General features: G+C 34.5%; 2 protein-coding genes across 11 annotated transcripts in view; one reads left to right on the top strand and one right to left on the bottom strand.

The window, feature by feature from the left end:
• The window catches only part of ABRA (actin binding Rho activating protein), a 74818-nt gene extending 51950 nt beyond the window's left edge, over positions 1-22868 (top strand). Inside the window, exon 3 of the transcript XR_013178404.1 lies at positions 22762-22868. The gene's annotated coding sequence lies outside the window, so the exon portion shown is untranslated. The remainder of the gene's footprint in view (positions 1-22761) is intronic.
• Positions 9913-25148, bottom strand: part of OXR1 (oxidation resistance 1) — a 440301-nt gene continuing 425065 nt past the window's right edge. For all 10 annotated transcript variants that reach the window (XM_077167465.1, XM_077167468.1, XM_077167471.1 and 7 more), the window contains 4 exons: positions 24947-25099; positions 23631-23726; positions 21859-21932; positions 9913-11814 (listed from right to left, as the gene is read on the bottom strand). In XM_077167465.1, the coding sequence (XP_077023580.1) occupies positions 11679-11814; positions 21859-21932; positions 23631-23726; positions 24947-25099 (459 nt within the window). In that variant the 3' untranslated portion in view covers positions 9913-11678. The remainder of the gene's footprint in view (positions 11815-21858; positions 21933-23630; positions 23727-24946; positions 25100-25148) is intronic.

Here is a 25148-nt window from a genome sequence, read left to right as displayed (position 1 = left end):
AAAAGGAAAGAAATAAAAAAGATTAGAGCAGAAATACATGACATTGAAAACATGAGAACAATAGAGAAAATCAATAAGACCAGAAGTTGGTTCTATGAGAAAATCAATAAGATTGATGGGCCCTTAGCAAGATTGACAAAAAGAAGAGAGAGGATGCAAATAAATAAGATCAGAAATGGAAGAAGAGACATAACTACTGACCTCACAGAAATAAAGGAGGTAATAACAGAATACTATGAACAACTTACGCTAATAAATACAACAATTTAGAGGAAATGGACGGGTTCCTGGAAAGACATGAACAACCAACTTTGACTCAAGAAGAGATAGATGACCTCAATAAACCAATCACAAGTAAAGAAATTGAATCAGTCATTCAAAAGCTTCCTAAAAAGAAAAGTCCAGGACCAGACGGCTTCACATGTGAATTCTATCAAACATTCCAGAAAGAATTAGTACCAACTCTTCTCAAACTCTTCAAAAAAATCGAAGTGGAGGGAAAACTACCTAATTCATTCTATGACGCCAACATTACCCTCATACCAAAACCAGGCAAAGATATTACAAGAAAAGAAAACTACAGGCCGATCTTCCTAATGAATATAGATGTAAAAATCCTCAATAAAATTCTAGCAAATTGTATCCAACAACACATTAAAAGAATTATTCATCATGACCAAGTAGGATTCATCCCAGGTATGCAAGGATGGTTCAACATAAGAAAATCAATTAATGTAATACACCATATCAACAAATCAAAGCAGAAAAATCACATGATCATCTCAATTGATGCAGAGAAGGCATTTGACAAGATTCAACATCCTTTCCTGTTGAAAACACTTCAAAGGATAGGAATACAAGGGAACTTCCTTAAAATGATAGAGGGAATATATGAAAAACCCACAGCTAATATCATCCTTAATGGGGAAAAATTGAAAACGTTCCCCCTAAGATCAGGAACAAGACAAGGATGTCCACTATCACCACTATTATTCAACATTGTGTTGGAGGTTCTAGCCAGAGCAATTAGACAAGAAAAAGAAATACAAGGCATCAAAATTGGAAAGGAAGAAGTAAAACTATCACTGTTTGCAGACGATATGATACTATACGTCGAAAACCCGGAAAAATCCACAACAAAACTACTAGAGCTAATAAATGAGTACAGCAAAGTAGCAGGTTACAAGATAAACATTCAAAAATCTGTAGCATTTCTATACACTAGCAATGAACAAGCGGAGGGGGAAATCAAGAAACGAATCCCATTTACAATTGCAACTAAAAGAATAAAATACCTAGGAATAAATTTAACTAAAGAGACAAAAAACCTATATAAAGAAAACTACAAAAAACTGCTAAAAGAAATCACAGAAGACCTAAACAGATGGATGGGCATACCGTGTTCATGGATTGGAAGACTAAATATAGTTAAGATGTCAATCCTACCTAAATTGATTTACAGATTCAATGCAATACCAATCAAAATCCCAACAACTTATTTTTCAGAAATAGAAAAACCAATAAGCAAATTTATCTGGAAGGGCAGGGTGCCCCGAATTGCTAAAAACATCTTGAGGAAAAAAAACGAAGCTGGAGGTCTTGCGCTGCCTGACTTTAAGGCATATTATGAAGCCACAGCGGTCAAAACAGCATGGTATTGGCATAAAGATAGATATATCAACCAATGGAATCGAATAGAGTGCTCAGATATAGACCCTCTCATCTATGGACATTTGATCTTTGATAAGGCAGTCAAGCCAACTCACCTGGGACAGAACAGTCTCTTCAATAAATGGTGCCTAGAGAACTGGATATCCATATGCAAAAGAATGAAAGAAGACCCATATCTCACACCCTACACAAAAGTTAACTCAAAATGGATCAAAGATCTAAACATTAGGTCTAAGACCATAGAACAGTTAGAGGAAAATGTAGGGAGATATCTTATGAATCTTACAATTGGAGGCGGTTTTATGGACCTTACACCTAAAGCAAGAGCACTGAAGAAGGAAATAAATAAATGGGAACTCCTCAAAATTAAACACTTTTGTGCATCAAAGAACTTCATCAAGAAAGTAGAAAGACAGCCTACACAATGGGAATCAATATTTGGAAATGACATATCAGATAAAGGTCTAGTATCCAGAATTTATAATGAGATTGTTCAACTCAACAACAAAAAGATAGCCAACCCAATTACAAAATGGGAAAAAGACTTGAATAGACACCTCTCAGAGGAGGAAATACAAATGGCCAAAAGACACATGAAGAGATGCTCAATGTCCCTGGCCATTAGAGAAATGCAAATCAAAACCACAATGAGATATCATCTCACACCCACCAGAATGGCCATTATCAACAAAACAGAAAATGACAAGTGCTGGAGAGGATGCGGTGAAAGAGGCACACTTATCCACTGTTGGTGGGAATGTCAAATGGTGCAACCACTGTGGAAAGCAGTTTGGCGGTTCCTCAAAAAGCTGAATATAGAATTGCCATATGACCCAGCAATACCATTGCTGGGAATCTACTCAAAGGAATTAAGGGCAAAAACTCAAACAGACATTTGCACACCAATGTTTATAGCAGCGTTATTTACAATTGCAAAGAGATGGAAACAGCCAAAATGTCCATCAACAGACGAGTGGCTAAACAAACTGTGGTATATACATACGATGGAATATTATGCAGCTTTAAGGCAGGATAAACTTATGAAGCATGTAATAACATGGATGGACCTAGAGAACATTATGCTGAGTGAGTCTAGCCAAAAACTAAAAGACAAATACTGTATGGTCCCAATGATGTGAATCGACACTCGAGAATAAACTTGGAATATGTCATTGGTAACAGAGTTCAGCAGGAGTTAGAAGCAGGGTAAGATAATGGGTAATTGGAGCTGATGGAATACAGACTGTGCAATAGGACTAGATACAAAAACTCAAAAATGGACAGCACAATAATACCTAATTGTAAAGTAAGCATGTTAAAATACTGAACGAAGCTGCATCCGAGCTATAGGTTCTTGTTTTGTTTTGTTTTGTTTGTTTTGTTATTATTATTACTTTTATTTTTTTTCTCTATATTAACATTATATATTTTTTTCTGTTATACTGCTAGTTCTTCTAAACCGATGCAAATGTACTAAGAAACGATGATCATGCATCTATGTGATGATGTTAAGAATAACTGATTGCATATGTAGAATGGTATGATGTCTAAAAAAAAAAAAAAAAAAAAATGGTCAGCACAATACTGCCTAATTGTAATGTAATTATGTTGGAACGCTGAATGAAGCTGCATCTGATCTATAGTTTTTTTTTGTTTTTTTTTTCTTTCTCTTATATATTTTTGTACTTTTTATTTTTATTTGTGTTTTCTCTGTGTTATCACTTTATTTCTTTTTCTGTTGTCGTGCTATTTCTTTCTCTAAATCGATGTATATGTACTGAGAAATGATGACCATACACCTATGTGATGATATTAAGAATTACTGATTGTATATGTAGAATGGATTGATTTCTAATGTTGTTAGTTAATTTTTTTAATTAATAAAAAAAATATCCATTTGTAAAAAAAAAAAAAAAGATTAGAGCAGAAATAAATGAAATTGAAAACATGAGAACAATAGCGAAAATCAATAAGACCAGGAGCTGGTTCTATGAGAAAATCAATAAGATTGATGGGCCCTTAGGAAGATTGACAAAAAGAAGTGAGAGGATGCAAATAAGTAAGATCAGAAATGGAAGAGGAGACATAACCACTGACCTCACAGAAATAAAGGAGGTAATCACAGGATACTATGAACAACTTTACGCTAATAAATACAACAATTTAGATGAAATGGATGGGTTCCTGGAAAGACATTGTTCTAGTTTGCTAGCTGCCGGAATGCAACACACCAGAGATGGATTGGCTTTTAATAAAAGGGGATTTATTTTGTTGGTTCTTCAGAGGAAAGGCAGCTAACTTCCCACTGAGGTTCTTTCTTACATGGAAAGCACAGGATGGTCTCTGCTGGTCTTCTCTCCAGGCCCCTGGGTTCCAACAACTTTCCCCGGGGTGACTTCTTTCTGTATCGCCAAAGGCCTGGGCTGAGCTGCAAGTGCTGAGATGAGGAATGCCGAGCTGCTTTTGCTGTGCTACATTGCGCTCTCTCATTTAAGCACCAGCCAATTAAGTCAAACGTCACTCACTGCAGTAGACACGCCTCCTAGCTGACTGCAGACGTAATTGGCAACAGATGAGGTTCACGTACCGTTGGCTTATGTCCACAGCAACAAGATTAGGTATGCTCACCTGGCCAAGTTGACAAATGAATCTAACTAACACAGACATGAACAACCAACCTTGACTCAAGAAGAAATAGGTGACCTCAAGAAACCAATCACAAGTAAAGAAATTGAATCAGTCATTCAAAAGCTTCCTAAAAAGAAAAGTCCAGGACCAGACGGCTTCACATGTGAATTCTACCAAACATTCCAGAAGAATTAGTACCAACTCTCCTCAAACTCTTCAAAAAAATCAAAGTGGAGGGAAATCTACCTAATTCATTCTATGAAGCCAACATCACCCTCATACCAAAACCAGCCAAAGATATTACAAAAAAAGAAAACTACAGACCAATCTCTCTAATGACTATAGATGCAAAAATCCTCAACAAAATTCTAGCAAATCAAATCCAGCAACACATTAAAAGAATTATACATCATGACCAAGTAGGATTCATCCCAGGTATGCAAGGATGGTTCAACATAAGAAAATCAATTAATGTAATACACCATATCAACAAATCAAAGCAGAAAAATCACATGATCATCTCAATTGATGCAGAGAAGGCATTTGACAAGATTCAACATCCTTTCCTGTTGAAAACACTTCAAAAGATAGGAATACAAGGGAACTTCCTTAAAATGATAGAGGGAATATATGAAAAACCCACAGCTAATATCATCCTTAATGGGGAAAAATTGAAAACTTTCCCCCTAAGATCAGGAACAAGACAAGGATGTCCATTATCACCACTATTATTCAACATTGTGTTGGAGGTTCTAGCCAGAGCAATCAGACAAGAAAAAGAAATACAAGGCATCAAAATTGGAAAGGAAGAAGCAAAACTATCACTGTTTGCAGACAATATGATACTATACATCGAAAACCCAGAAAAATCCACAACAAAACTACTAGAGCTAATAAATGAGTACAGTAAAGTAGCAGGTTACAAGATCAACATTCAAAAATCTGTAGCATTTCTATACACGAGCAATGAACAAGCTGAGGGGGAAATCAAGAAACGAATCCCATTTACAATTGCAACTAAAAGAATAAAATACCTAGGAATAAATTTAAGAGACAAAAAACCTATACAAAGAAAACTACAAAAAACTGTTAAAAGAAATCACAGAAGACCTAAATAGATGGAAGGGCATACCGTGTTCATGGATTGGAAGACTAAATATAGTTAAGATGTCAATCCTATTTAAATTGATTTACAGATTCAATGCAATACCAATCAAAATCCCAACAACTTATTTTTCAGAAATAGAAAAACCAATAAGCAAATTTATCTGGAAGGGCAGGGTGCCCCGAATTGCTAAAAGTATCTTGAGGAAAAAAAAAACGAAGCTGGAGGTCTCACGCTGCCGGACTTTAAGGCATATTATGAAGCCACAGTGGTCAAAACAGCATGGTATTGGCATAAAGATAGATATATCGACCAATGGAATCGAATAGAGTGCTCAGATATAGACCCTCTCATCTATGGTCATTTGATCTTTGATAAGGCAGTCAAGCCAACTCACCTGGGACAGAACAGTCTCTTCAATAAATGGTGCCTAGAGAACTGGATATCCATATGCAAAAGAATGAAAGAGGACCCGTATCTCACACCCTATACAAAAGTTAACTCAAAATGGATCAAAGATCTAAAGATTAGATCTAAGACCATAAAACAGAGGAAAATGTAGGGAGATATCTTATGAAACTTACAATTGGAGGTGGTTTTATGGACCTTAAACCTAAAGCAACAGCACTGAAGAAGGAAATAAATAAATGGGAGCTCCTCAAAATTAAACAATTTTGTGCATCAAAGAACTTCATCAAGAAAGTATAAACACAGCCTACACAATGGGAGACAATATTTGGAAATGACATATCAGATAAAGGTCTAGTATCCAGAATTTATAAAGAGATTGTTCAACTCAACAACAAAAAGTCAGCCAACCCAATTACAAAATGGGAAAAAGACTTGAACAGACACCTCTCAGAAGAGGAAATACAAATGACCAAAAGGCACATGAAGAGATGCTCAATGTCCCTGGCCATTAGAGAAATGCAAATCAAACCCATAATGAGATATCATCTCACACCCACCAGAATGGCCATTATCAACAAAACAGAAAATGACAAGTGCTGGAGAGGATGCGGAGAAAGAGGCACACTTATCCACTGTTGGTGGGAATGTCAAATGGTGCAACCACTGTGGAAGGCAGTTTGGCGGTTCCTCAAAAAGCTGAATATAGAATTGCCATACGACCCAGCAATACCATTGCTAGGTATCTACTCAAAGCACTTAAGGGCAAAGACACAAACGGACATTTGCACACCAATGTTTATAGCAGCATTATTTACAATTGCAAAGAGATGGAAACAGCCAAAATGTCCATCAACAGATGAGTGGCTAAACAAACTGTGGTATATACATACGATGGAATATTATGCAGCTTTAAGACAGAATAAACTTATGAAGCATGTAATAACATGCATGAAACTGGAGAACATTATGCTGAGTGAGTCTAGCCAAAAACTAAAGGTCAAATACTGTATGGTCCCACTGATGTGAACCGACATTCGAGAATAAACTTGGAATATGTCATTGGTAACAGAGACTAGCAGGAGTTAGAAACAGGGTAAGATAATGGGTAATTGGAGCTGAAGGGATACAGACTGTGTAACAGGACTAGATACAAAAACTCAAAAATGGACAGCACAATAATACCTAATTGTAATATAATTATGTTAAAACACTGAATGAAGCTGCATCTGAGCTATAGTTTTTTTTTGTTTGTTTGTCTTTTATGTTTTTCTTTTTCCTTTTATATATATATATATTTTTATTTTTTATTATTTTTATTTTTTTCTCTATGTTAACATTCTATATCTTTTTCTGTTGTTTTGCTAGTTCTTTTCCTAAATCGATGCAAATGTACTAAGAAATGATGATCATACATCTATTTGATGATATTAAGAATTACTGATTGCATATGTAGAATGGAATGATTTCTAAATGTTGTTACTATTTTTTTTAAGTAATAAAAAAAATAAATAAAAAAGTCTCCCAAAGTTTTTATTTCCTTTCACATCCACTGTAGCAATGTATGAGTTCCAATTACTCCACATCTTCATCAATATAGGGTATTATGTCTTTCATTTTAGACATTCTGGTGAGCATGTTTTAATTTGCATTTTTTGATGACTAATGAAGTTGAGCACCATTTAAAATAGCTTTTACTGGCTTTTTAAAACACGCTTGTGAATTGCTTGTTGAAGTCTCCTGCCTTTTTTTCTGTATGTTGAGCTGTCAGTCTTACCTTATTGAAAAGACCTTTATACATTGTATGAGTCCTTCATCGAATCTATGCGTTGCAAAAATCTTTCACTCTGCAGGTTGCCTTTTCACCTTCAGTGATGTCTTTTGATGAAAAACTCTTTAAAATTTTAATATAGTACTTAAAAAAAAATCCTTCATGATTAGTGCTTTATGTGATATGAAGAGATCCCCGTTTTAAAATTAATAGCCTTATTGTTTAAACGTTCACATTTAAATCTGCAATCCATAATTACTTTTGTACATTATGTGACACGAATGCTGGGTAAACCATGGACACATTCAGTGGTCATCTTCCAGAGCTTGTCCACCTTTTTCCATTTGCGTGTAAGTGCACATCATGTTTTCATTCTTGTTTGAGTACAGACACTGTATTTCACAAGAGACGGTGGGCAACTTCGGGGAAATGTTTAGATGGTAACCAACCCTGGCTGCTTGCTAGGGCATACGGGTTGTTTGATGAATGCTTTTTGTTCATTGGAGTGGGGGGTCTTTCCCTGGGGTGTATAGAAGCCCAATCACTCGGGCAGCACAAATACGATATCTATAAATGACATTTAAATTTCTTCCTTCCCAACTGCTCTTGCTTTTTCTAGCTTTATTGCACTGGTTAGAACTTCCATTAACGATGTTAAACAGAAGTGAGACAACAGTTATCTTTGAGCGTTATCTCACGTGGAAACTTCGAATGATTTGACATTAAGTATGACCTTTTCTGTATGTTTTGCAAGGGTAGTTTTATTGAAAAAAGATCCCTTTTTTAGTTTGCTAAATTTTTTCTTTTTAACATAAATAGGTGCTGAATTTAATCTAATGAATTGCTTATATTGAGTTATACTTTTTTTTGTTAATGTAGTAAATAATACTAATTTTCACATATTAAACTACTCCTGTTTTTCTGGAATAAACCCAACTGGCTTATGACATTCTTTCATATATTGCTAAATTTGGCTTGCTAATATTTTGTTTAGGATTTTTGCATCTACATCACAATTAAGATTGTTCTGTAATTTCTCTTTTTTGTAAGGATTTTAAGGTTTTGGTATCAAGGTCATACTAGCACCAAAAAGTAGTTTGGGAAGTGTTCCCTCTTCTCAGTGTCCTGGAAGAGTTTGTATAGGAACTGATATATTAACATAGAACCCTTCAGGCCTTGGTTTTGTGGGAAGGCTTTTTTTTTTTTTTAATATTAAAGGTAACATTGGATTTCTGTAATAAAATTTTTATTTAGTTTTGGGCCAAGTTTAATGAATTATGTTTCCAAGCACATTTTTCCGTTTCACTTTGACTGCCATGTTTACTGATGTGAAGCTGTTCATAGTATACTCTTATCTAATGTCTAGAGGTTCTATAGTGATGTTGATAGTGAGGGTCTAGTGATGTCACCTTTTAAATTTCTAACGTTTGTTTTACTGTTTCTTTCTTTCTTGTTTTTCTAGATGAATCTTGCTAGGACTTTACAATTTTATTAACTTTTCCCAAAGATTTTCAGTAGCATTTGTTTTAACTTTCATTGATTTCTGTTCATATCTACTTATTTATCAGAGCGGAATATAAATGCCCCAAGCACCCAAATCTATTCTCTAATTTCTCACATCAGACCATAATAAAGGTCCATAGTTTACCTCAATTACCTATATCATTTTACCATTACCCATCTTGAGGAATAAATAATACACCCAGTTCCTAAGAAAATACAGAGCAATATCCTTAACTCTGATATCCAATCAATAACCAAATCCTATAAATCCTAATTCCTAATCTCCTTCATATCCATACCTCTTTCCTTATCACGACTGCTACTATTCTTCAGGTCTCATTATTTTTTCTCTGAATTTTCCAACATGCTCGTTTATTGGTCTCCTTGTCTAACTTTTTTCTCTCCAAATTGATTTTCCACAGAATTTTCCTAAAGTTTAAATCTGATTTTGTCATTTCTCCATTCAAATGTTTTAAGTTCATCCTATGAGTTAAAAAACAACCTAAATTTCTTGTCATTGTACACAACAAAACTCCTTATGACATGTGGCTTATTTTTGTTATGTATCCTCTGCTAAAAAAATACATGGTTTAGAAATATCAAGTAACTCGCACACACATACCAAGTGCCCTCCTCACATCTCTATTGCAAAAATTGTGGTGTTCCCTCCAACTGGAATGCATATTTCCATCATTGTCATTACCTCCACCCATTAATGCAGACAACTAGAAGCACTTTTTACACATGAAAGAGAGCAGTTTGTTTAACCAAAGAAGTCTTAGATTATGAAAGTAATTTGATCATTCAAGAATTCCAAACTCAAATCTGTATATAGGTATTTAATTTTATTTGGTATATACCACTATGACCTTATTATAAGTAAATCCATAGCAGGATTTTTTTATGGTTAGTCAACTCCACAAAGACAATAATACTGCTGTGGAAGACCAAAGGGGAAAAATTGATACATTTATTTACAATCTCCTATACTGTAAACATTTAATCTATGTACTGTTACTAACTTATAATGAGAGAGCTTTACATAGACAAGGATTATGCCCTGTATTTCTATACATATTCAGCAATAGCATATAATAGAACATCAGATTTTTCCCATTAGCATTATGCTTTCTTTAGATAATTATTTTAACTTTCAAATGAATTAAATATATTCAAGTGCTATACAACTAAAACTACTTAAGCCAACATATTTGGCTTATAATTTCATTTTTAGAATAATTTAAAGTGCTATAAGCAACCTGGCAATCAACACTTTCTATAAGAACAAAACTACCTTTAAACATTAATTTACAAGATAATATACAATGTTTATCTGGAATAGCTGAAATTTCAGCACAAAGTCACTGTCACATGTATAACAGCAGGATTTTTTTATTTTTATTTTTTTCTGCATAACATGAAGCTTTGAAATTAAAGGATGAATTATTGCCACAATGGCTTATTATTGATTTTCCTACAAAAGAGGATAAGAACTACTAGTCTATTCTATCTTTTCATTTTTTGAGGTCACTTGACAGTTAAGTTTGCATATTCCACAAGTCTACGGAGTTACAATATTGTCTACTATAATCACTGCCCTTTTGTAAGAGCAAATGCTAATAGTAATAACATACCACTCAATTAAAAAAAATCACAAGGTTTTTTTTTTTCCTTTTGAACAGGAATAACCCATATTTGGGGAGTTTGTGTGCAACAAGGCTAAAACAACAGAACTATAAAACAGTTTATCTGACACAATATGTTGAAGAAATATGTATCTGTTTCATAGTTTTTGTACTTTTAATGCCCTGCTAAGCTACAAGTACATAAATAATATATTTTATTGTTTAATATATTAAATCCAATAGATTCATCAAGTTCTCATTCTCTTTTGTCATTTTATAAATCTTTATCAGATAATTCAATGATAAAAGCATATGCCCAAACCTACAGATTATGTGCAGTGTGATCATTAGAACTAAAATTTTCCTCAAATTGTACTTTTATTAAAATGAAATTGAGGGTACCATCTAAATTAACCAAAAGAATGTTGTAGCATGAATTAAAACTGGAATTCAGTGGCCTACAGAGTATGCATTACCTTGGCATTAATAAGAAATACTAAGTTTAGCATGTCCAAAATCACGTGCCAGCTACCCTCAATGTAATATGGCAGTATCTAGTGCTCATTCCTTTAATGCCCCAATTAGACTGCTCTAGTAAAAAAGAATCAATATAGTTTAAAAAGTAATAAACCAAAATATGTTCAACAAAAGAGCACCATCCAATAGGGAGAATGAGATAACACAGACTGTTGATGAGGTGGTCACTATGATTAAAATGCTGCCAAAATTCTAAAAATACCCAACGTGTTATTCTGCATGGACCCAGGCTATTGTCTAATCCAAAAGAACTTTGGGAAAGAAACATGATTTAAAAAATAAACTCCAAAATTATACTGTAACAAATGGTGGTACAGACTAATTTTAAAACACTAGTGACATGTCACATTGTATTGCTTCTTGAACTTTCCAAACAATGCTTGTCCATGCCAGGTTTAGGGCATTATCTTGCTAAGACAGAGCATTACATTTATTCAAAAGCCCAGATTTCAATGTCTTGGATAAAGAAATCTTCCTTCTTAGAAAGTGTATGATTCCCAAATGTTTTACAAGAATGGCTTCTTCCATGGTAGAGATCTCCATCAAGCCAAAGAGCAAATTCTCCCCTGCAATACAGAAAAAATAGTTTAACAAGTCCTGATACTTATGCCCTAAATTGTAAAATGATATTAGCAGATATTACAATAGCTATTTAAATGAGAAATTTTAATATCCAACAATCCTAAAATCATGAATTTTCCAAAATCCTTATCTACTCCTTTCCATGTGATATGAGGCAATTTTGTTTTGTCCATATCCCATTATAAAAGCATTTATTATACATATCAAGGGATAAAATGAGCCCTCTAAAATTAACTTTATATAGAACTAGCTTTTGAGACAGGTGCTACTATGCTAATCTTTGTTATTATTATGGGGTTTTCTTTGCTGAATGGCTTTAATGTATTTACCGTGAGTTTCTCAGAGGTATGAAAACTCTTTATCATGTAAAACAAAATGTGGGGTTAACCTTAAGGACCTGTTTCTTTGAGAAATATAGAAAGTAGAACTCTACCATTAAAAACAGATTGTCAGTATGAACAATGAGAATTTATTCTTTCTCACTAAACTGGTAAACTTTGTTGTGAAATGGCTCTGGCTTTCTAGGAAACGGGCAAAAAAAGCTCAGTTTGAGAAGGCTTTAAGTGGATAAAAATATGATGTTGAGATTCTTTATCAAACAGAAAGATTGATTAAGAAGCCAGGTATAATAGGAGCTTTCTCCCACCCCCAAATGCTGGGGGTGGGAGAAAGGGTGATATTAGGACTTTAAACAAACAAACAAACAAACAAACATATGAAGATTTACTTTCTACCTATGACCTTACATTTAATGGACATTCTCTACAAGTGAAAACACTACAAAGACATAATATGACTTTAAGAAGACTTTAAATGTAAAGACATAAGAGACAAAGAAGGACACGATATATTAACAAAAGGAACGATTCACCAAGAAGAAATAATCATAAATGTTTAAGCTCCCAATCAAGGAGCTCTAAAGTTCATGAGGCAAGCACTGGAAAAATTGAAGGAAGAAATAGATGTTTCAATAATAATAGTAGGAGACTTCAATATAACACTGTTCTCTATAGATAGAACGAACAGGCAGAAGATCAACAAGGAAACAGAGAAGTTAAACTATTTGATAAATGAATTAGACCTAACAGACATATATAGGTCATTATACCCCAAACACCAGTACATACTTCTTCTCTAGTGTTCATGGAACCCCAGGATAGATCATATGCTGGGGTACAGAACAGGTCTTTATAATTTTAAAAACAGTGAAATTATTCAAAGCACTTTCTTTGACCACAATGGGATGAAGCTGGATATCAATAACCACCAAAAGAACGAGAACTTTCACAAATTTATGGAGATTAAATAATGCACTCTTAAACAACCAGTGGATCAAAGAAGAAATTGCTAGAGAAATCAGTAGCTGTTGGATATGAATGAAAATGAGAAAACAACATATCAGACTTAGGGGGTACAGCAAAGGAAAAGCTGAGAGGAAAATTCATTGCCCTAAAATGCCTATATTAAAAAACAAGAAAGAGAAAAAAATCAAAGACCTAACTGCTTACCTGGAGGAATTTGAGAAAGAATAGCAAACTAACCCCAAAGCAAACAGAAAAAGAGAAATATAAACATTAAAGCAGAGTTAAATGAATGGGAGAACAAAAGAACAAAAGAAAGAATCAGTAAAACCAAAAGTTGGTTCTTTGAGAAAATCAATAAAATTGATGGACCACTAGCAAGATCAACAAAGAAAAAAGAGAGAAAATGCAAATAAAATAAAAAATGAGAAGGGCTGCATTACCATAGACCCTGAAGAAATAAAAGAAATCATAAGACAGTTCTATGAACAGTTATATGCCAACAAACTAGACTGTTTATATGAAATGGACAAATTCCTAGAAACACACAAACAACCTACACAGACTCAGAAAGAAATAGATGACCTCAGCAAACCAATCAAGTAAAGAGATTCAATTAGTCATCAAAAATTTTCCTACAAAGAAAAGCCCAGGGCCAGATGGCTTCACAGGGGAATTGTATCAAACATTCCAAAAAGAATTAACACCAATCCTGTTCAACAGTTTCCAAAAAACTGAGGGAAAAGGAACTCTACCTAACTCATTTTATGAAGCTAATATCATTTTAATACCAAAATCGGGTAAAGATGCTATAAGAAAGGAAAACTACAGGCCAATCTCCATAAAGAACAAAGAAGCAAAAATTCTCAACAAAATACTAGCAAATCGAATCCAACTATACATTAAAAGAATTATACCCACAACCAAGTGGGGTTTATACCAGGAATGCAAGGATGATTCAACATAAGAAAATCAATTAATGTAATACAGCACAACAAATCAAAAGGGAAAAACCACATGATCATCTCAATTGATGCTGAAAGCATTTGACAAAATTCAACATTCTTCTCTGATTAAAAACACTCTAAAAGATAGGAATCAAAGGTAACTGCCTCAATATGATAAAGGGCATATATGAAAAAATGATAGCCAGTATCATACTCAATGGAGAGAGAGAGACTGAAAGTTTCCCCTAAGATCAGGAACAAGACAAGGATGCCCTCTGTCACCACTGTTACTTAACATTGTACTAGAAGTTCTAGTAGAGCAATCAGGTAGGACAAAGAAATAAAATTTGGGAAGGAAGAAGTAAAACTTTAATCATTTGCAGATGATGAGATGCTATACTAGGAAAATCTTGGGAAGTCTACAACAAATTTACTTGACCTATTAAACAAATTCAGCAAAGTGGCAGGATATAAAATTAAAGTGCAAAAATCAGTAACATTTCTATACACAAGTAATGACTGAACTGAGGAGTCAGTTAAGGGAAAATACTCCATTCAAAATAGCAACTAAAAGAATCAAGTACCTAGGAATGAACTGAACTAGGGACGTAAAGGACTTGTACACAGAAAACTACATAACACTGCTAAAAGAAATCAAAGATCTAAATAAGTGGCAAGACATTCCCTACTTATGGATAGCAAAGTTAAATAAAGTAAAGATGTCAATTCTACCCAAACTGATCTACAAGATTCAACGCAGTACCAATCAAAATTCCAATAACCTACTCTGAAGACATGGAAAAGCTTGCTACCAAATTCACCTGGGAGGGAAAGAGACCCTCCCAGGGTAAGCATTTTAGGACGCTTTAAACAAAGAACGAAAACGATTAATACCTCCTGACTTTAAAACTTATTATAAAGTCACATCGGTCAAAACAGCATGGTACTGGCACAAAGACAAAAGTATGGATAAAAGGAATTGAATCGAAAGTGCAGAAAAAGACCACCAAATCTATGGTCAACTGAATTTTGACAAGGCCCCCAAATCTACTGAGTTGGGATAAAACAGTCTTTTCAATAAACGGGCATGGGAGAACTACATATCAATAGCCAAAAGAATGAAAAAAGACCCTTACCTTATACCCTATACAAAAATGAACTCAATGGGGATCAAACACATAAATAAAAGAACTCGTATCATAAAGCGTCTAGAAGAAAATGTAGGGAAACATCTTCAAGACCTAGTAATAGGAGGTAGCTTCCTAAACTTTACACCCAAAGCACAAGCATCAAAAGAAATAATAGATAAATGGGAACTTCTCAAAATCAAATGCTCTGCACCTCAAAAGACTTTGCCAAAAAGGTGAAGAGGCAGTCAACTCAATGGGAGAAAATATTAGGAAATCACACATTGGACGAAGGTTTGATATTCTGTATACATAAAGAAATCAAACAACTTAACAACAAAAGAACAAACAACCCAATTATAAAACGGGCTAAAGATATGAATAGGTATTTTTCTAAAGAGCAAACAGAGATGACTCAAAAATATATGAAGAGATGCTCATTTTCATTAGCTATAAGTGAAATGCAGATCAAGACTTCAATGAGATACCACCACAACTCTAAGAATGGTTGCTATTAAACAAACAGGAAACTATAAATGTTGGAAAGGATGTGGAAAAATTGGGACACTTATGCACTGTTGGTGGGAATGTATAATGGTAGAGCCGCTATGGAAGACAGTTTGGTGGTTCCTTAGGAAACTAAACATTGAGTTGCCTTATGACCCCCACCCCCCGCAACAGCACTACTTGGATACCCAGAAGAGCTGAAAGCAGTGACACAGACATTTGCACACAGATGTTCATAATAGCATTATTCACAATCGCCAAAAGATGGAAACAATCCAAATGCCCATCAATAGACAAGTGGATTAACCAAAATGTGGTTATATACATACAATAGAATATTATGCAGCTGTAAGACAAAATGATGTCCTGAAGCACACAACAACATGGACAGCCTTGAGGACATAATGCTGAGTGAAATAAGAGAGACACAAAAAGATAGATACTGTATGATTCCACTTTTATGACCATGGTAAAGGTAAAATTAGAGGCTTATAATACAGAATATAGGAGACTTAGAGATATATAGAAAATAGAGATGGGTGAACAGTTAGCTAATGAGGTGAACTCAAATGTAAGGGAATAGATAGAAGTGAAGGCAGTTCTCTAGTGGGGCTGTAAGTGATATTACCATATTGAAGGTGAATATGATTCAAAGGGATTGTATAGACCTATGTGTTCCACTGATTAACACTAGAAATATAAATAAGTTCTTGCAAGAACTACTTCAAAGGGATGATTTGTGTACAAAGAGTGCTTAAGTCCAGGGTACAGGAGGAAAACTGCTATTGCATGCTATGGGCTATGTTTAACAGAAAAATATCAGCAATACACAGCAACAGTAGAGTTAAATAATAGGGGGAGGGACAAGATTTAAGGGGAGGTTAGATTTCTATTTGGTGAGGGTATGTTTATTGGTTATCTTTTTCTTGGGACAATGAAATTATTTAAAATTAAGAGTGTTGATGGACTGTGGACTCTGGGCATTATACATGATGCCTAATGAATGCAGGTGGCTGAAGGATGCACTGACTGAGAAGTCGACTGGTGAACGATGGTGTATACCTATGAACAAAAGTTGTGCTGCTACAAAAAGGATCAAAGTCGTAAGACAAGCAACAATGTGAATGAATGTGTGGGACATTTGGTGAGGCAAAATAAGCCAGAAAAAAAAGAACAACAATGGTATGGTCAACTTTAGAAAATGCTTATAAGAAAATGGGGGCCTAGACTGTAAACTCTTACAGCAGACAAATTTAGTCCAGACTGGTAATTATTATTTCTGGATTTTGAGGGGCTGTTCTATATATGTATTACCTCGTATTTAGAGATAAGAATGAAGCCAATTAGGTTCTGATTAAGGTAATTCGGAACACAGGGGTAAGAAAGACATTGTCTGTATTTCAGAGCTGCACCTATTCTTTGAGACCAAAGGGAGTAAGGTTAATTTTGTCCGGATCCTAAATTTTCTGTAGCACATAATCTAACTCAACCTGTCTGGATAGCTCATTTGAACAACTGAAACACAGGGAGCCCAGAATAGGAATGACTGCCCTTAATCCTATATAGCTTAATGTAACAACTGGATACATCCTAGAATATATTAAACAGATAACAAGTATTGGCAAAGTGCCTTGAGGGATGGGAGAAGAAATTGGAACTTTTAAACTTTATCATCTGACCCAGATACTGTGTCAAACTCTAGGGACACCCAAATCAATAGGCCAAACCCTTGATTGAGGCTTACTCTTGTGAAGCTTTATGTAGGTAGCAGAGAAGCTTAGCCTACTTATAGTATGCCTAAGAGTTACTTCTGGAAGACCTCTTTTGTTGCTCAGACATGGCCTCACTGTAAGCCCAACTCTGTAAGTGAAATCATTGCCCTTCCCTCCAAGTGGGACATGACATCCAAGGGAGAAAGTCTTCCTGGCAGTGTGGGAGATAACTCCCAGGGATGAGTCCAGCCCTGGCACCGTGGGATTAACAACTCCATCCTAACAAAATGGGGAAAAGAAGTGTAACAAATACGGTATCAGTGGCTGTGAGAGTTCAAATAGAGTCAAGAAGCTACTCTGGAGGCTGCTCTTATACAAACTTCAGTTAGACATTGCTACCTATCATAACTTGCCAAACCCTAACCAAAACCATTCTAGGCAATCCTAAAGAACACCTCAACAATAATAAGATTCTACAAAGGTTCCACGCACTAGGGTAACTTTCGAGAAACCTACACTCTCCAAATGGGTCCCTGGACCAGCTAAGCCCTGAAACCTAGAGAGCTCAGCTTCTCCAGAACATTAGCAAGCTCCATCTCCCTACCCCATATTACTGATAGTCCCTTTCAACATGAATGGCTATAGCCCAAATACCCCTAAAGAGTGGGGCAGAAAGATCAAAGGTGATGGTGGAGTTATACAGAAAAGGTAGGGTTTAAGAAATGAGTATGACTGCTGAATCATTAAATTGATATTTCTCTTAGTCTCCAGTATCTTAGAGCAGCTAGAAGTAAAAACCTAAATTTGTGGAATTGTAACTCATACCAAACTCTGAAATCTGCTCTACAACTAATTGTTGTGCTGTGCTTTGAAACTTATTGCTTTTTTGTATAGATGTTATTTGTCACAAAAAAAGAAAAAGAGCCGATTGTGATGATAAAAGATATTTATTTCTTCTAGTCTCCTATGTTCTGGAGCAGCTAGAAGGAAAAACCTGAGATGATGGTATGGTAGCCCATGACAAACTCCGGATCTGCCCTGCAACTACTTGCTTTTTTTCTTTCTTTGCTTTGTACATACATTATATTATACAAAAAAAAAAAAAAAAAAAGTTAAAAAAAAATTAACCCCAAGCTTCTCTCATGAATGGAATTAATTCTGCCACAAGCTTCATTACCAAATAGGAATGGGTTTCTTAGAAGGCAATCTAAATCCCTGATTGGAAACTTTCAGAAAGTTTGTGAACTCCATAAAATGATAGACAAACTTTGGTTGTTTTTTTATTTTAGGGAGTTAGGGTCCACGGCTTTCCTCAGTGTTTCAAAATTTCACTAAAATGTATTCAAGGGTTATAGATGTATTCTTGGTAAAACACCCAGAAAGCATATTTTTATATGATATAGTTTTTAAGGACTATTCATATTACTTTCTGAGAACAGAAAACTGAAAGAATAAGAAAGTCAAGGAAATAAAAATAGTCTTCTGAATCCTAATGTCATGTAACTCAGGTGATACAATGACATTGCAGGCAGAATTCCTTCCACGTACCAGAAGAGAAAAGATATGGATAGAAGGAAATGAGTAATGGTGGCCGGCTCTCATTTCTTGAGTATGTAGTACATGGCTGGTACTGTATTAAAATTTGTACATAGTTTTTCTCATTTGATTACTCACAACCTCCCTGTAAAGGTAGGTTTAATCTCCAATTTACAGCTAAGGAAAGTTAGGCATGTTAAGGAGTTTACTCAAGGTCCCACATGTAGTATTTGTTTGTGGCTGGAATCTGAATTAGGTTTCTCTGATTCCAAAGTCTGCATTCAATCTATTATGCCATGGTTTGGATATCTTTGGAAATTCTGCTTTTCTGAGTATTAATTCTCTCCTCAAAGACTAGAAACTTGTCATGATTTGTTCTCAAAAATGACCCAATGGTCAGTTTAGATTGGAAAATCTAGTTTCAGCAGATATCTCAAGACATTGTGTGTGCTTTTTTCATAGATTCAAGGCATCCTTAACAGCCTGAAATTACAAACTCCTTGTTCGTGAGGCATTCCTGGAGAAATAACTCAATCATATATAAGACTACTATTTGGGGGTGAATGACCAAAAAAATAATTGGCCCATACACACATTATATGCTGAATTGAACTAAACTATCCTGTTTTTAATAACTTGGTTATGTCCTTCAAGGAAGACTAAAATAACCATGGTTATTTTTCAACATTGAAACCGTGTCTTCCAGAAAGCTATGTATAGGAAAAGTAGTAAAAAATCACTGGGGTTGATGAATATTTTTGAAGGCTAAAGAGAACGGGAGGCCTGACTGAATTATTATTATATATCCTTAACTGTGGGATATAAATAATATGATTTAAAACTTTTGCAAGTCTGAGAATTATTTAGCATGCTCTTTATCTGATCCTGAAGTAAAGGAGTCAATGCTTGTAGAGTACTGTTTGAGAAGTTCAGGGAAGGATGTAGAAAAGCAAGTCACTTCCAAATACTATAAAGTATAAATGAGGTTGCGATAAAGAATATATAAAAGTTTCTCATAGAGCCGGTTGTATTAAAAAGAATCAAATCAAATTACTAAATGTGGCAGACTGGATTATGTACCCCCCAAGAAAACATGTTCTAAATCTTAAGCCATTCCTATGGTATGGATAATTCTAAACAAGACCTTCTGAAGATGTTTTTTTTAGTTAAGGGGTCGCCAACTGAATTGGGCTGGGCTTTAATCCAGATCATTGGAGCTCTTCATTAAACAGAATGAAATTCAGATAGAGAAAGAGAAAGCCATGTGAAAGCAGAAGCTGGAAGTCAATGGAACGTAGAAGGGCAAGGAGAAGATGCCACAAAGTGCACTGTCACTTGACAGAGAAGCCAAGGATTCAAGGATCACAGGCAGCCAGACTTTGCCTCAGACTTTGGGGGGGGGAAAAAAAAAAGAAAAAGCATTGCCTTGCCGACTTGTCAATTTTGGACTTCTAACCTCAAAACCATGAGCCAATAAATTCCTGTTGTTTAAGCCAAACCCATTATAGAGTGTTTGTTTTAGCAGCTGGGAAACAAGACACCAAATGACTCATACTGTTAAAAAAACAAACAAACAAACAACAACAACAACAACATGAAAACTTGAGTGTTACTAAAATTTATTACAGGAAAACAAATTTCTATTACTTTCTAAAATTTCATTCCAAATAGTCTCCAGGTTAGAATGACATTAAATTAGGCCTTTTCTGTACACTGGGAGAAATAACTATACCATTGTGGTTATTTGGAAATTTAAGAGCTAAAAAGGTATTCATATATTCCTTTTTGAGGAGTGACTGTAATGTAAAGAAAAGGTGGATTTTAATAAAAATGTTGTCAGTTTGATATATTTTAAAATGCAGAAACAAATATTCTACCAATAGTTTCAAATATTATATTTTAATATCTTCTTGCAAATATATTTTCTGTGTCTTATTACATAGAAATTAAGATTCCAATGTTGGAAACTTTGTATCCAAAGATAACAGATTATTAAAAATCCAAGTGGAGTTAAGCTTCTTTAAAAATCTGACAGTAATTCAACAGGCTAAGCCCTCAATCTTGGTATTTAACTCTATGAAACTTATTTCTGCAAAGGAGAAGCTAAGCCTACTTAAAATTATGCCTGATAGCCACCCCCAGAGAACCCCTTTTTCTGCTCAGATGTGGCCTCTTTTTCTCTGAGCTATCTTAGCAGGTCAATTCGCTGCCCTCCCCCCATGAAGGGCCTGACTCCCAGGGGTGTTACCTTCCCTGGCAATTTGCGAGAGGACTCCTGGGATGAGCCAACACCCAGCACTATGGGACTCACAAAGCCTTCTTGACCAAAAGGGGGAAGAGAGAAATGAGACAAAATAAAGTTTCAATGGCTGAGAGATTTCAAAGAGAAGCGAGAGTTTATCCTGGGGGTTATTCTTATGCATTGTATAGATATTCCTTTTTTCATTTATGGTGCACTGGACTGGTTAGAGGGAAGTACCTGAAACTGTTAAACTGTACTCTGGTAGCTTTGTTTCTTGAAGACGACTGTTTAACTATATAGCTTTTACAATGTGACTGTGTGATTGTGAAAACCTTGTGTCTGATGTGTCTTTTTCCAGGGTATGGACAATGAGCAAAAAAATATAAGGTAAAATAAATAAATAATAGGGGGAGATATGGGGTAAAAAAAATTGGGTATATTGAAATACTAGTGGTCAAAGGGAGGATTAGGCGATATGGGATGCATGAGTTTTTCTTTTTCCGGAGTGATGGAAGTGTTCAAAAAATGATTATGGTGATGAATACACAATTATGTGATGACATTGTGAGCCACTGACTGTATACTGTGGATGGACTGTTTGTGTATGAAGATTTCTCAATAAAAGTATTTTTAAAAAAAATCTCATGGTGACTTACCCACCACCACCAAAAGCTAGTGAATCCATGTCTCCTTTGATAAAAAACATATTATCTCCTGTCCACTTAAAGACCTACATAAATGAAAAAAAGGAAATGTCTATTATTTTGGTAGACAGAGGCATACACATACATACGCGGATGAAAACAGTGACATTACAGCATCAGCTTTTAGAAACCCAAAATGGTTCATGGAGCCTAGACTGTAAAAGGAATAGCAACAACAGCAAAAAATAAAGCTGCCAACAAAAGGGTCTGGTGCTTTAGGTTTCAGTGTATGACTAATCGAAAGCACACAATCTACCTCAAATCAATTCTAATTCCTCAAATTTTATTATCTCTTTATACATACTTCTCTTTGCCAACTGTTGTTTGGTAAATGTAAAAAGTTAAAGATATCAGGGAATTGGCTAAAATAAAATGCCATTAGCCTTTATTTTAATGGTAAACATATAAAGTTGATAACATTATAAAAAACGGCTAAGTTCTTTTCTTTGGGTATGGATTTGCTGATCAATCATCATTCTTAAATAACCATGCCCACAATACATATGTAATTATGATTTTCAGTTTCAAATTCTTTAAATAGTAGTAAGAACTTAAAGACACTGGATAAATATGATGGCAAAACCTTCAAGCTGTTAATATTCTTAAATATTTTTTCTAATCTTTTATATGTGGTTTATCCACACCTAATAAATGGAAATTTCTAGCAACTCTCATTTATCAAGTTTTACCAGAATATTCATTATAGTTTTTATTAAAATACTTTCTTTTAACAGTAATATTTTTATAGTTTCGTAACATTTACTTAATTACAGATTATAGTATCAAATAGAAATAGCATTAAAAAGTTTGAGAAAAAACATAACTGAAGCTTACAAAATTTTTAACAATTGGTAGGCACTGATATGCACAGGTGCCTGGAAAACAGTCCACAAATTTTCAGTCAACTACAGTCATCAGTCAGTACGTTTTATGGAGGTGATGATGAAACCCTGTCTGTGGTTAATCAGGTAAGGCAGTCAATAATCACAAATCGGGTAAGAGAGCTTGTACCTTACCTTATTATCAAATTCTTCCTGTTTTGTTCATATAAAAATTGTTGCTAAAGTTATTTATTTATACCTACCTACTCACTTAACTAAACTAACTCTATTGATTCCTTTTCTCAAAATTAAGATATAATTTTATCTCTTAGGGAAAATTTAATATGACATGCTGTATTTCACTGTGGCTGAGATGCTGGTATTGTGTTCAATGTTTTAAGCAGAGTGAGCATCAATGAAATTCATTTATATCTTTAAATCTTAGGCCTCATTAGTATTAGAATGTACACCATTTAAGTCGTCAAGCCACAGATAAGACTATCAGACAGGATAAAGAAATATGGTAATCCAAATAATTTATTTTGCAAATTTTCAAGTCATCCATCACTGAACTTATTTAGTCATTCAATGTTTCTAGAATTTCATGATGACAATTTATAAACAGAGTAGTGATAATGATGTTTACTCCCTACTGAGTCACTTACGTGCATCTGACACAATGTCAATGTTACATGTTGTATGTACAACATTTCATTTGACTTTGAACAAGACTGTTGTCTTTTATGATCCCTATTCTATCTATAGAAATAGGACCTCAAAATGGTCAAAGAAAGGCTAAGTTATCAATTAGTAAAGCAAGGATAGGAATCAAATGCAAGTAACACCAAAGTATATTCTTTTCATTCTGCCATCTCTTTATAATCAGAATATTGATATCTTTACCTCAAATTCTGGACAGAAGGTAAAAAGAAAGGTCTCTCCAGTACCATAAAAGCCATCACTCACTTTAAATGGCTCAGATGCCAGTGCACCAAAAACCTAAAAATAAAAAGAGGTTAAGGTCAATGACATGACTACTAATTTGTTCAACTGGGCATTATCCCATCATATAAATTTAAGTAAAATGCAAAACAATAGAAATCTGGTATAATATTATCTACTCAAAATTAAAAATTTTTATACCCTGCTTAAGTTTAAAAGTGGACTTTCTTAATGAAAGGTTATTTAATAAATACAGAACATATAAATGTACAGCACAATTTGGAATTCACAAAGGCCAATTCAACCTTTTCCCCAACCAAGAAATTGAACATTACTAGAACGCCAGAAGTTTTCCTTTTACCTCCTCTGTATCATTACCTCTACTCCCCACACCCCCGCCACAAAAGCCACTAGTCTGACATACCACCAGATTCATTTTGGTCATTTCTGAATTTTTTATAAATGGAATCATAAAGAAGACACTCTGTAGTGTCTAGGTTTTAGCTCAGTATTTTGCTTGTGAGACTTATCCATGCTAACATTTGGCAATAGTTTGTTAATTTTCATTGCTGTATATGCCTTTTATTGGATATAAAACCTTGGCAAGCTAATGCACCTCATTTAAGTAATAGTTAACTCACCTTTAAGACACAGGGATAACAATATCTCATAGGGCTTTGATGATTAAATTAAATTATGTATATAAAGTGATTAGCCCAGTGCCTGGCACATAATAAGTTTGCTAAAGGTATCAGCAGTAGTGGAGTATTTTTTCTTTTTTTTAATATTGCAGTTTCACTGTCTAATTACTCTCAAACCTATTAACTAACCTGAACCTACCATTTATAGTACAAGCAAATACTTCTCTTTCTTTTCTGTGCTTTTGAACTTTCTAACCTTTACCCATGTTTTAAGACTGTCAGTTTCCATGAAGCTCATTCTTACCTAAATAAATATGAGCAACACTTACTCTAAACTTTTTCTGGGCTCTTAAAACACTTAGCTAATATAGCAATATTAGCATATTTGGTGCTGTTGAGCACCAAAGATATTGATGTACTTAAATCTTCTTTTCTACCAGACTATAACTTTCTTAAGGGCAAGAATTCTATTGATGCTCATATCTATCCTCTGTAGCACTTAATAATGCCTTGCATGTTAAGAATACTCAATAACTGTCAAACACAATACAATATACTAAGAAAATGATTTTATTTACAAGTTATTGTCATGCTAATCTCTTAAAGAGTTGAGTATATCTAGTTAATTTTTCATACCTGGCCATCACTATCTTTAATAACCATCAGCACCGGGGTGTCCAAACCTGTCATTGTTCGATAAAGGGTCTTCAAGCTTGTGCCATGCTTCCCAGTACCATAAACAAGACTCCACGGATAGCCAATTGTTCTTGGTGGAAGATGCTTGGTAAGCTTTGAAAAACAAAATGCTAATATTTACTTGATAGCTTATTATCTATAT

Source organism: Tamandua tetradactyla, chromosome 6, assembly GCF_023851605.1.
Source record: "Tamandua tetradactyla isolate mTamTet1 chromosome 6, mTamTet1.pri, whole genome shotgun sequence".
NCBI classification, from domain to species: domain Eukaryota; kingdom Metazoa; phylum Chordata; class Mammalia; order Pilosa; family Myrmecophagidae; genus Tamandua; species Tamandua tetradactyla.
Note: the sequence above shows the minus strand (reverse complement) of the source record. Positions and strands in the feature narration are given on the sequence as shown.